General features: G+C 37.3%; 1 protein-coding gene across 1 annotated transcript in view; it reads left to right on the forward strand.

Annotated features, from left to right (window-relative positions):
* Positions 1 to 4,285: 4,285 nt before the first annotated feature.
* The window catches only part of NCKAP1L (NCK-associated protein 1-like), a 67,268-nt gene continuing 57,128 nt past the window's right edge, over positions 4,286 to 14,425 (forward strand). The window contains 5 exon segments of the mRNA XM_006883930.1: positions 4,286 to 4,387; positions 5,682 to 5,792; positions 6,710 to 6,802; positions 11,275 to 11,331; positions 11,955 to 12,097. Of these exon segments, the coding sequence (XP_006883992.1) occupies positions 4,286 to 4,387; positions 5,682 to 5,792; positions 6,710 to 6,802; positions 11,275 to 11,331; positions 11,955 to 12,097 (506 nt within the window).

The raw sequence follows: 14,425 nt of genomic DNA on the forward strand, positions 1-14,425 counted from the left end.
AGTGCAACAAGGATGGTGAAACTTAATAAATGAGGTAACGTGTAAAAAAAAAAAAGGATGGTGAAACTTTACCTCACTTACTTTGAACATGTTGTTAGTAAGTACCAATCTTTGGATAAAAGTCATCATACTAGGGAAGGTAGGTCAATGAAAGAGAAGAAGACTCTCAATGGAGATAGACTGACATAGTGGCAATAGGCTTGAACATGGCAAAGATAGTAAGGATGTAAGATAGGGCAAGATTTTGGCCTGTTGTTCATAAGGTCTCTGTAACTTGTAGTCAATTCAATAGCACCTAATAATAGTCTTATAAATTCTAGGAAAATAAATTTTGTTCTTTAAAACCACTCACTTGTAGTGTTTGTGTTACAGCAGTACTATGAATCTAAGGCAGAGATCTTGAAAATGTCTTGTATTAAGCATTATTCTCTTGGAAGTAAAAAATGTTTGTTAAATACTAATGTAAATAAGTGTCCCCTCTTCCCCTTAAGATTTATTGGCCATTAAGAAGGCTCATATATAAGACTATAGATAGTGGTACCATCTCAGACAAGAGTCTCTTAATGAAAGTTTATAGAATACTCCTGGCCTCCATGAGAGAAAGACTGATAACCCAATTACAAAATGGACCAAAGACATGGAAAGGGTTTTCACAGAGGAAGATATTTGAATGGGCAACAGAAGCATGAAAAAATACTAAAAATCACTGGCAATAAGAAAGATGCAAATCAAAACCACAGTGAGATACCATTTCACTTCAGTAACAGTGGCAAAGTTTAACAGAACAGCAAGTAATAAGTGTTGGAGAAGATGTGTCAAGAAAGGAACTCTTAAAAGGAAAATAAAAAAAAAAGAAAGGAACTCTTATATATTATTGATGAGATTGTAAAATGGTACAACCACTCTGGAAGGCAGTTTGGCTCTTCCTAAAAAAAACTGAACATAGAAATTCTATATGATCCAGCTATTTCACTGCTTAGAATATACCCTGAGAAAAAGATAACTAAGGCTCAAACGGAGACTTGTACACGAATGTTCATAGCAGCATTATTCATCATCTCAAGAACATGGAAACAGCCCAGATGTCCAACCACAATCAAATGAATTGAGAAATTATGGTACATTCACACAATGGAATACTATGCAGTATACAGGAGCAATGATTTTGTAAATTAGTACCTACCTTGGGAGTAACTGGACAGTGTTATGCTGAGTGAACTAACTCTGTCATAGAAGGACAAATAGAGTATGAAACCATTATTGTAGAATGAGTGTGAAGATCCCAGAGGCAGGGGTGGAAGCAGAGGGATGAGGATGGGTGTGTGGTGGTGGTGTTAATCATAGGGTTGCACAATTTGATGGGTGGGTGGGGAGAAGGAAATGGGAAAAATCTTCCATGAAAATGATGTATTAGAACATTGTAAATAAATCAGTATTTTTTTAAAAGTAGGGAAAACCCTGACTATATAAAATCTGTTATACAGATGCTTGTGAAAAAGACTTGAAGCATTTACTGCAAAAGATCAAATACTACAGCCTTCAATATAGATTACATCTCAACATCAAGGAAACAAAGATCCTTACGATGGGATCAACAGTCAATGTCATAATAGATGGAGAAAAGATTGATGTTGTTGATATTTAATTTTAATTGGACCCAAAATCAACACCCATGGTAATGGTAGTCAGGAAATTAAACATGTTGCACTGGGAAAATCTGCAGTCATGGACCTCTCCAAAGTGCTCAAGAGTAACAATATGAGTTTGAAGACCAAGTTTTACCTCCTCTAAGCTATGGTATTTTTAATTTCTTCCTTTGCATCTGAAAGTTGGAAAATGAATAAGGATGACTGAAGAATTGATAACTGAATTGTGGTGCTGGCACAGAGTACTGACTGTCCCATGGAAAACCAAAAGAACAAACAAGACTTGGAGGAGTACAATCAAGAGTCTCCTTAGAGGCAAGCAGAATGAAACTTCATCTCACATACTTTGGCCATGTTGTCAGAGTCTTTTGAAAAATATATGCTGAAAGAGTTGGAGGATCAGAGAAAGAAAGGAAAACCATCTGCAAGGTGAATTGATACAATGACCATACTAATGGGATCTAAGCATACGGGACAGGCTCAGATCTGTTGTTCATAGGGTCAATTTGAGTCATAGTCAACTTGATGACACATATCAACAATAATAGCAATGGTATAGATGATATAAATATAAAGTTATTTCTGGGACCCTCTTTTATCCTTTAAAGAAACCAAGAAATGAATTAAAGGTTTTCTTGGATTAGAGTGGTAAGGCCTGACTGGAATGGCAAAGATCTTTTATTGCTACAATTAATTTAGATTTCTAAAATATATAAAGGGAAGTTTGGTTGGTATAGAAGTTAATATGTTGGACTTCCAGTGAAAGGTCGGTGGTTCATATCCACCAGTTAGTTGTTTTGTGGGAGAAAGACAGGCAGACTGCTCCCATAAAGATTTTTAATCATGGAAACCTGACTGAGATTTACTATGAATCAGATTCTACTGCTAATTTCTCCTTGTTAATCTGGGTTGATTAAGTTGTATATGGAGTATATTTTCCAATTTTTCCTTAATGATTCTATAACCTCCCCCCCCCAGCATATTTATTGAGTAACTACAGTGTCCAAGAGGTCTTGTTCTAAATCACTGTTTATCAAGATGTGTGCCATAGAACATTTGCACCTAAACTTCATAAGTCACTCATGGGTCCCACCAATCACCTACTAACTAATCTTAAATCTTTGGGAATAAGATTCTGATAAGAGCTGATTTCAGTTGCTTAAACATCTTAAAAACCATTGTATGAGAAACTTCACTTTAATCCCAAGGACACATGGTTCAAAGCCACCAGCTGCTCTGTGGGAGAAGGATGAGCAATCTCCGGTTGCCTCTGAAAACCCCACAGAGGGTCAGCCATAGGTTGGCTCCAACTCAAAGGTACACAACAACAACAACAATATATTCATATAGTTAATTACATTGAAATGGATATTGGCAAACATTTTAATGTAAATAACCATTGTATTAGAGCAGTGACACTCAAACTTGAAGATACATTGGAATTTCTGGTAAGATTTATTAAAACCTAGTTTACTGGATACCTCCCCAGAGTTTTTGATTCAGATTTGGAATGGAGTCTAAGAATTGACCTATCTACCAAGGAAAATCTGATTGCATAGTCTCTAAGGAGTTGTGCTGTTAAGCCAAAGGCTGTGTCTGTTTGGCAGTTTGAAACCATCAGTGGATCCTTGGGAGAAAGTTGGACAATCTTCTCTCATGTGATTTACAGCTTTGAAAAACCTGTTTGATAGTTAGCTATTAGTTAGTTCTGACTCGACAGCAATGAGTTATGAGGCTTATTTACCAATTTTCCAGCTGATGCTGCTGGACCACACGAAGAGCATTACTATGCTAAAGCATTGTTATGAGTACAAAGAAGTATTATGCATAAGGGAGTTCAGGTGGCCTAGTGGCAAGAAGCTGGGCTGAAATTCCTGAAGATACTTGGTTTGAGGCCATCAGCTGCTCTGAGGGAGAAGGATGGACAATCAATCACCTCCTGTGTGATTAACTGCCTGTGAAAGCACCCCCCCCCCCGCCCACCCAGGGTCAGCTATGGATCTGTTTTGACTCAACGGTACAACAACAATAATATGTATTACATAAGTATTTCATTATGTCATGAGGGAGCTTATGGTATACTTGAAGGACATAAGACTCTAAAATAGAGTGAAGAATATAATGTTGTATATAATTTTGACATTTGACTGGGTAGCTAGGAGGAGATGGGATGATAATTGCCTTAAAATAATGGTTAGAATTAAGATTTAAAAGAGAAGGACACCATAAGGGTGTAAAAGAGGGAAAGCATAAAGCTGCATGAGTGAGCAGTGGTAGGAACTTTTGTCCAGTGTACAGGTTCATATAAGAGAGCAGTGAAGGTGTCAGACCAAAAAGGTTGGTCCAAGCCTATGAAGAGCCTTGACTGCCTTTTCTCTTTCCTTTCTACTTCACAGTACTTACCAAAAATGCTGCAATCAGAAAGAGGAAGTTTCCCCTGCTGAGTGTGCAGAGGAGAAGAACAAGGAAGCTCTGAGGGTCTGTGAGCTGTAGTGACTGCTTTCATCCAAGAGCCAATTGCAGAGACAACAGGAAGATCGTCACACCAACCAGGCTGGGTCCCTCCGCCCTGAGGGTGTCACCACCCAAACTTAATCTGGGGAGATTGCTGCCTGGACGTTCCTCTCTGGGTGGCCACCATGTCTTTGACCTCTGCTTACCAGCATAAATTAGCAGAGAAACTCACTATTCTAAATGATCGAGGTCAGGGAGTTCTCATCCGTATGTATAACATCAAGAAGGTAAGTATAGGCAATGGAACCAGTACTAATTATTCCAGAAGCAGTAGGGCAGGAAACCTTGGGTCCAGCAGGTAGAGCAGTTAGACTGGCAGTCCTCTTTCCTCCTGACTTAACTGGCCATCAGCCATTCTCAGAATAGGTCAGGCAGTGTGGGGAGGGAGAGGGGGCAGCTTCTTTCCAGGGCTTCCCCTTTCTAGGTATGATTTTGATCCCAGTTGCAAGATCTGTTTTCCACTGGGGAAAACAGTAGGAGTTGTGTTAAGACATAATTGTATTCTGAGTCAGTTGGACAGAGAGGTCTGGGGTCTAGAATTCGGAGTTTTATTATTTATTGCTTGTCCTGCAAACTAGGAGAGTATTTAAGATTGAGTCTTCTGTCAAAGGCTCATTCATGAAAGTATTTCTCTAAAAGAAAAAGAAAAAAACAAGTATAGGTCAAAAAGGGTAGAAATTTTCTGAGGTGTTTTTAGTCTGGGCAGTTCATATGAATAGAGCACCAGAGGATGTTGGACAAGGGTTGTGCCTGTCTGTGTACATTTGTGTGTTCAGGATGTTGTTGCCTGGTGCCATCAAGTTGGCCCTCACAGCAATCTATGTATAACAGAACAAATAAATGTCTTGAATTGTGATGTTATTAAAGAATATTGAATACATCATGGGCTGCCAAAGGAAAAACAAATCCTTCTGAGAAGAGATGCAGCTAGGGGTGTTCAGGATAGCAACTATGAAATTGGGAGAAGCTAGCGGCAGAAGATGTGCTAGAGGCAGGCAAGTCCTAGGGATGACAGAAATAAACACATAGTTGGGAGTGAGGCATTCTAGAAAGGAAAAATAGACTTGAGGGAGGAACTTTTGTACATTTTACAATAAAACAGGTCACGGGGAACATGATTTCTCTGTCCCCACATCTCTTGTAAATGCTTTTTGGGATCTGACACTTAAATAAAGAATATAATTGTGACATTGGGTTGCCCACAAAGTCTAACTTCTCAGCAGCTGCTCCTTCCGGCTTCAGTTGAGGGTGGAGAGAGAGCTTCCTCTTTGAGCTAGAACCAAGCAGATATTAAGCTTTAACTAGCAAGACAAGATGCCAGGTTGTCACTTGGTGCTTTTGATAATTGGCTTAATATTTTGGAACTTACTCCTGGCCTATTCTTATGATTTTAGAGTTAATGTTTAGAGATTATTTTTTTTCTTTTTCTGAAGAGAGTTTGTGAAAAATGAATGATGCCAGAATAGTAATGTTCCTTAGGGATGGGGCACTGGGTTGAACTGTTGTGTGATTTCTCTGCAGACTTGTTCAGATCCCAAAGCCAAGCCACCTTTCTTAGTGGAAAAGTCCATGGAATCATCTCTCAAGTATATCAACAAAAAATTTCCAAACATAGATGTCCGAAACAGCACAGTAAGAACTTAGTTTTTTTTCTCTCTCTCTGAAATAACTCTCTTTCAATGGCTCAAAGTCTCCTCTTTTTACTGCCTCTCTTGGTGTTGGGAAGGGGATGAAGGAGCCTTCCTTTGGCTTACTGAGCCTCAGCCACTGGATGTTAGGTTATTGTAGTCTTGAGAATTAGGCGGGGTAAGGAGGAATTCTCCTAGATTTGCTGGAATTTTCACTTATATAATCAAAAGAGACATGAGAATACTTTATCCTTGTAGAGGAAAATAACATAAAAACAGAAACAACTGAAAGAAAAAGATAACTGCCATTAAGTGGACTTTGACTTATTGACTTTCTATTGAGTTTCTGAGGCTATAAATCTTTCCAGGAGGAGACTGTCTATCTTTCTCCTGTAAAGCAACTGGTGGATTCGAACCCCTGACCTTTTGGTTAGCAGCACAATTCATAATGCTTTCCACCAGAGTGTCTTTAGCTCTACTAATTCTAGTGCTTATATTTTATTGTTGTTCCTGTTTCCCCCTCAATGTTTGTCTGCTCCTTGTCTCAGAATTATTTACCTAGTGAGATACCACTTCTGTCTTCTCCCCTATTAAATGTTGGCTAGATTTCTTATTCATTATACCAGAAACACTTTCTCATTCTTATTTTGACTTTGATATAAATTATAATAACCCTTTTACGCTGAAAGAGAATTTGTAATCCCTCCATATTTAGCCTTCTATTGCTAGTCAGGATCACATGAAACCATACTAGCTAGACAGAGAATCTCTTTTGTTTAAAGACTTTCAAGTAGCTGGGGATTTTCCAGCCTTCTCTGTCAGTGTATTTCAACCTTTTCCAAGAATGTTTTATGTATAACTCATATTCTTCTTCAGTTATTTTGACCAGCGATCTTCTTGTTTGGTTTTTGTTTTCCTTAGCAACATCTAGGACCAGTGCATCGGGAAAAATCAGAGATAATTAGATTCCTTACCAACTACTACCAGTCATTTGTGGATGTTATGGAATTTCGGGTGAGCTCTCTCTAGCCCAGGTCTCCTAAATGGGTACCATTCTTTAGAGACTATTCCTTTCTTAGTACACATTCATTTATGTTGATTGGTACCCAGACCCAAACCAGACCTCTAACGAAGTCAGAATGGCTTCTGTAGCACTGAGTAGAATTGCTCCATAGTGTTGCCGAGGGTGGAAGTCTTTATGGATGCAGACTGCCACATCTTTCTCTCACAGCGCTGGTGAGTTTGAGTCCTTAACCTTTCAGTAATCAGATGAGCATTTTAATGACTATACTACTGGGACTACTTTTCCTTAGGTTGAACAAAAATGATCGAGTTGTACTGATACAGGAAAATATAAAATTGTATTGTTAAATGAAATCAAGTTATAGAATTGTATATGATAGAATCATATTTTTGTTAAAAATATATGTAAGCTTATATACATATGTTAGTATATTCATAAGAAATAGGCTATTACACATTAGTCTATTAAAATAATTTTCTTTAGGGATGAGTTATGATTGATTTCAATTTAGTAAGCTGCATTTTTGCAGTATTTCAATTTTTAAAAGCTTTAAATGTTTTTCTTCTAGTATTTTATTTCAAATTGTGTTAAGGGTAATGCAATGATTATTATTTTACTTTCTACCTGTATTTAATATGTGTTAGTATTTTGCCACATTTATTTTACTATCTATTTTTCCTCAAATGAACCTTTAAGAGTTCATTGCAGGGGAGCTCTGGTGGCCTAGTGGCAAGAAGTTGCACTGCAATCCCAGAGGAGCATGGTTCGAATCCACCAGATGTTCTGCCGGGAAAGGAGAGACAATCGCCTCCTGTACCTGTCAGATCCGATTTGGCGATACACGCACAAATAATAATAATAATAATAATAATAATAATAATAATAATAATAGAGTTCATTGCAGACTTTGATTCCTTTTCCACCTCCCAAATACTTTATAGTAAGCACCTCCAGAGAATGAGAATGTTTTAAAAATGTAACTCTAATGCAATGATTGTACTCAGGACATGTAATATTGTCACAGTATTGGTCACTAATATGCAGCTCATAGTTATTTTTCCACTTATCTGAAGGATCACATATTGAATCTAGTTGTCATGTCTTTTTGTATATAGTCTTTAATACAGACTAATTCACCAGCTTACATCTTTTCTGACATTGTCTTATTTAAATAGTTTAGACTAGCTAATTTTCCAGACTATCTCTAAATTCGGATTTGTCTGATTTTTTTTTCTTAATTTTTGTGTGTGTGTGTGTGCGTGTACTGTCAAATCAGATCTGACTGGTACAGGAGGAGATTGTCCCTCCTTCCCCGGCAGAACATCTGGTGGATTCGAACCATGCGCCTCTGGGATTGTAGTTGCAGCACCTTGCCACTAGGCCACCAGAGCTCCCCTGATTTGTCTGATTTTTAACAGTTTTTGGTATTACTGCTACATAAATGATATTTTTAGTTTTTAGTAATGAACATGTACTATTTTTGTAATTAAAAAAAATTTTATCATTTTTTTTGTGTGTATATATTATCAAATCAGATCTGACTGGTACAGGAGGAGATTGCCCCTCCTTCTCCGGCAGAGCATCTGGTAGATTCGAACCGCATATCCATGGGATTCCAGTGCAACTTCTTGCCTCTTGGCCACCAGAGCTCCCCTAGAACATGTACTATTTTTGAAACCATAAAAAGTTGTATACTAAAATTATATAACACAATGTTTATGAAGGGCAAATTGAAAATGTGTTTCTAAAGTTTTAAAAGGGCATACTTATTAACATAGCAATTCTTCCTTTGGAAATTTATCTTAATAAATAATTTAATAGAAGTGCAATAATCCATATATAAGAATGCACTCTGTAGCATGATTTAGTATAGTGACAACCTGAGAATAGTTGATATTTCCAGTAATAGATGATTAGTTAAATGTACAGGCCCATAAATAAATATTGTATAGCTGTTAAAGATGGTAATATGTACTTACATTAACTGTATGGAAAAATATTCTTCACATTTTGTTTAGTGTAAAGGCAAATTACAATACAGTGTAAGAAAGAAAGTGCTGCTAAGATGTTTCTTTACATAGGAAACATGCATATTTTTTTTGAATCATGCATATTAACATTGGATTTTCTCATGGGTGATGAGTGCTTTCAAAAGCAAATTACAATTATTTCTCTATTTTTTTTCTACAATGTTTATGCACTATTTATAATTCTAAAAATAGTGTAAAGTTAAGTCCTCTTTGCCTCTAGCAGTTCATATTAAAGTAGCATTAAAATATTTTCAGATGATGTCATGTTTCCTTGAGTGGGAAGCAACTCATACCTGATTCTCTAGTGGGTTTTCAGAGACTGTAAATCTCAACAGAAGAGATTGCCCATCTTTCTCTTGCAGAGCAACTGGTTGATTGGAACCTCTTGCCTTTTGGTTGACAGCATAAGTCCTTAGCAGGACACCAGGCTCTCTTCTTCAGATGATAGGAACAGGGTTTGGGGCCTTGCCTTAGATGCTCTATGCCTATCCAAGAAGCCTACACCAAGAGACTCACCAAATCATACAATGAAAAGAGAAATAGGGACATAGAGGGCTGTAAGATTTGAAGAAGGGTCAGATCAGAGGGTATTATTCTTGGAATTGAGAGATGAGAAGGTAAGGACTGTTGAAGGCAATAAGAGAATGTGGGAAGCATATGCTAAAAGCCTCTTTTTAGAAACAGAGTTTAAACATGTTTAAGACATTTACTAATTGCTGAAGTGAGAAAGTTCTGAATATTTACTATGGCTTATTTAGGGAAGGAAAGAAAATATGTGTACCGAGGTATTGTAAAATAGGTAGGCTTCAATCAGACAGATTTGATTTCAGACTTCAGCTTTGCAACTTTTAAACTGTGTGAATTTGGGCAAGGAAATCTTTAAATCCTAGTTTCCTTAGCTATAAAATAGGACAATAAAATCTGATACATGAGATACATGTGAGGATTAAATGAGATTATATAAAATAAACACATTTAGTATAGTGTTTAGCATATAAAAAAATATCAGGTCAACAGATGTTAATTCTGTCCATTCTGATTCTTGCATTTAGAGTATAAGACCTGGAGTATATGTAAGACAGTGGTTTTGTAATTGACTGAAAGAGAATCTTAGCTCTATTTTGTAGAGAATTGTTTTTAGGCAATAGTTGTCAAACAACTATGTTGCCTCTAGTGAATGAGGCAGTATAGACTTAAACAGAGGTATAGAGACATGTAGCGTTAAGAGAAAGGTGTGGGCTCTGAATTACTAGATTCTTTGTGAAATTTTTGAACTGCTCTTAGCCTCAGCTTTACCACTTACAAATTTGTTGTTTTTGTTATGTGCCATTGAGTTGCCTGAGACCCATAGTGACTCTATGTACAGCAGGTCTGAAGCCTGCCCTGTCTTGAGCCAGTTTCACTGATTCTGAAACACTTACCACCATTGCCCTAGTCACTTTATCAATCCGTCTCATCTGGGGTCTTCTTCTCCTGTGCTGTCCGTCCACCCTTCTGAGCATGATGTTCTTCTAGGATCAGTCCCTCCTGGCCACGTGCCCAAAGCATGTGAGATGGAGCTTCAAAATCCTAGACTCCAATGAGAAACTTGGTTTCACCCTCTTCAAGACAGACCTATAAATTTAGATAAATTATTGATAGAGAGATAATTTAGAAATATTTTCCTGCAAGACACATTTTAAGCTTATGATTCAATAAACTTTGACAAATGTGTACACTTGTGTAATTATCACCACAATCATCCAAACTCAAACTCCTTGCTGTTGAGTTGTTTGCAACTTATTGAAATCCCGTAGGACAGAGTAGACCTGCCCCTTGGGATTTCCATGTCTGTAAATCATAATGGAAGCAGATAGACATATCTTTCCCCAAGGAGTGGTTGGCAGGTTTGAACTGCCACCTTTCTCTTAGGAGTTGAGTGCTTAACCACTTGTGCCACCAGGGTTTATTTACCACAATCAAGATTAAAAAAAAATTTTCATCACCCCAATGTTTCTCATATCTCTTCCCAATGGATTTGCCACTTCTGGCCCAAGGCAACCACTATGAATTAATACACTTTCATTCAAATTAAAATATAATGAAGTGAGGTTTATTCAGTGGAGCTTAGCCATGAGCCTAACTCAACAGTAGTGGGTTTGGTTTTGGTTAAAGTACTTTGTTGAGGAATCAGTATTGGGGATGGTACATTCAGAGAGAATGTGCATAAACTATAGTAGTGACTTGTGCTTTTGGAAATATGAGCATTTGGGAATTCCAACCTGGTAAATTCCCACTGAAGTCTTACTGAGAAGAAATGTCTTCCTTGATTTAACAGTGCCTCCTTTCTATTACTTGGTAGTTAGGGAGAAAACCCCTTTCTTCAAATTTCAATAGTCTGTTTCATCTTCTCTTTAGTCTTTATTCATTCTCACCTCCAATTCTACCAACAGGATCATGTATATGAACTCCTGAATACCATTGATGCCTGCCAGTGCCATTTTGATATTGTAAGATTCTTTTTATTTTCTTCCCCCCTTTTATACAAGAGATATAGAAAATTGCTAGATTTGGGTTGGGACAGCAAGGTCCTGCAGGAGTGGCCATTTCATTTGTCCTTTTCCAAGACTATGATTCTTTTGTAAAAAGTGCTGAAATTAAAGTTTATTTATTGTTGTTGTTGTGTACCATTGAGACGGATTCAACCCACAGCTGACCCTCCAGTGGGTTTTCAGAGACAGTTAATCACACAGGAGGAATTCGCCCATCCTTTTTCTGTGGAGCAGCTGGTGGATTTGAATTGCATGCTTTGAGACTGCAAGACAGTTTCTTGCCACTAGGCCACCAGCACTGTTAATAAAAACAGAAATGTGATTTAGTTAACACAAAATTATATTAATATCTTCTACAATTACCTCCAAATGCTACATTATTTCCTAGCCTTCCTGTATGTTGAACTCCTTATTTAGCTCTTGACTTGGGTAGGATTTTCTCCTGATTTTTCAATCCTGTCAGATATGACTTCTAAACAAACTCATTCAGAATTTATTTAGCAGTATCTGGAATTACTGGAGAAATAGATCCAGATAAGTTGGCTATTTGGTTCTTGAATTTCTGTGTATTTTCTTTGTAGAATCTCAACTTTGACTTCACTCGAAATTATCTGGATTTGATTGTGACTTACACATCAGTTATTTTACTTCTATCACGTATTGAGGATCGAAGGGTACTCATTGGCCTGTACAGCTGTGCCCATGAGATGCTGCACGGGCATAGGTGAGTCAAGGGGACATATTATATGGATAGTTTTATCTGTGAGACTATGAGATAGGAGGTGAGTAATGGTTGTTACATTTTCTTTTTTTAAAAATGACTTTTTAAATTGTGATTTTAACAAAAGTTTACAGAAAACTTGGATTTTCATTCATTCACTCATTGTTGTACATTTTCCTCCCTTTCCCACCCCAGTTTGCTAAAAAAAAAAATTTCATTCATTCTTACATAATTTCCTCCTTCCCCTCCCCCCAACTTCACTTTGCCATGAACCTTTTACTCCGGACTATTGTCGTGTAAATAATGCCTAATCATATATTCCTCTTTTTAAAATTTACTATTAATTTCAATGAAAACTTACAGAGACTTTGGATTTCCATTCATTTATTGTTACACTTTTTCCCCCTCCTACCCCTCCCCCCCAGTACACTACCCTCTTGGAAAAGTAAAAGAAAAATTCTTTCATTGTTTTATAATCCCTCCCCCCAGGTCCATTCTACTATGCAGCCTTTGCTCTGGACTCCTGTCATGACAAAAATACCTAATCACATATCCATTTTAAGCTGTTTTCTCCCTCATCTGTTTCAATGCAATATACATTATTGAACTCATCTTTCACAGTCTCCCCCCAACCCAGATGTCAGTCCTATTTTACAACAGTGGCACCATGCAGTATATGTCCTTTTTTGACTGGGATACTTCACTCAGCATAATGTCCTCCATGGTCACCCATTTTGAATAATATTGCATGAGTTCCTTATTTTTCAGTGCAGTGTAGTATTCCATTGTGTGAACATACCACAGCTTCTCTATCCATTCGTTTGTTGATGGGCACTTAGGTTGTTTCCAACTCCTTGCTATTGTGAACAAAGCTGCGATAAACATGGGTGTGCATATATATGCTTGGGTGTCAGTTATGGCCTCTTTGGGGTATATTCCCAGTAGTGGAATTGGTGGGTCAAATGGTATTTCTGTTTGCAACTTTTTGAGAAAGCACTAAACTGCCTTCCACAGTGGTTGCACCAGTTTACATTTTCACCAACAGTGAATAAGGGTTCCAGTTTCTCCACAACTTTGCCAGCATTTGTTGCTTGCTTTTTTTTTAGATTTTTACTCATTCGTTGTTGCACATTGTCCTCCATACCCCCTCAACCCAGTACACTTAAAAAACTTCATTTTTATTGTTGCATAATTTCTTCCATTCCCCTTTCTCCCCCAGTCCACGTTGCTATGCACCTCTCATTCTGGACTGTTAACATACAAATACTGCCTAATCATATATTCCTTTTAAACAGTTCTTTCTTATATGAAGGAGCCCTGGTTTATAGCATATGGGGCTGCCAACCCAAAGGCCATTTGAATCCACTAACTGTTCCATGGGACAAAGATGAACAATGTCCTCCCTTAAAGATATGCAGCCTCAGAAACCTGATGGAGGGTCACTGATAGTCAGTGCTGAGTCAGTAGCAGTGGGTTTGTATGAGTTTATTCTCATATGAGAACTTGTAATTTACATAATGACTCAAGGGATAATAAAACAACTTATAAAACTTAAAGAGCACATACCAACAGATGTGCTTTAACATATAGTAAACTTTTGAATATGTGTGTTGAGTTATTTAGTTTGCATTATCAATTTTTAATCCTGGGCTGGCCTCCATTCAGCTTTTAAGGTTATTGCAAAAGCAAAGAAAATTCTTTTTAGTATTGGTAGGAATCATACTAATAAGACAAAGCTATTCAAATAATGTATGTTAATACATTTGAAGCCAAACAGAAATGGGTTTTGGATTATCTAGAATTCAATCTCCTTCCATCATGCAAATGTAGGTATTTAAGGGCTGAAAAATAAAGACGAGAGGGATCAGAGCAGGCTGTATTGTTCTGTGCATGCATGTGTGTTCCCATGCGTCTACATGAATACTTAGGCACATGTCTTAGCCATTAGCTTTGATTGTTTTAATTTCTTTTGGGTTGTGTGCAGATCTGAGTTTAGGCATATTACTGATTTCCCAACTGATAGAGTTTATAAATTACTTATCATGTGTCCAGCCCTCATTTAGTGCTTAAAGGGAAGAATGCAAAAGGTCATTACAAAGGCAGGAGGAAGAAGAAAAGATTGAGATGAGCATCAGAAGATACTCTTTTTTTTCCTATATTTTATTAATTTTCATAAACATTTACAGAGATTTTGGGTTTCCATTCATTCATTGTTGCACTATTCTCTCTACCCTCCTCCCAGTTTGTTCTTGTCCAAATGCCACAGTGCTTGTCAAAGCTAGTTCTGATTAATCTTCTTTGTCAGTGTGTCCTTTGCCATTCCCTAGCACT

This window comes from Elephantulus edwardii, unplaced genomic scaffold, assembly GCF_000299155.1.
Source record: "Elephantulus edwardii isolate Elephantulus edwardi_28Jun2011 unplaced genomic scaffold, EleEdw1.0 scaffold00030, whole genome shotgun sequence".
NCBI classification, from domain to species: domain Eukaryota; kingdom Metazoa; phylum Chordata; class Mammalia; order Macroscelidea; family Macroscelididae; genus Elephantulus; species Elephantulus edwardii.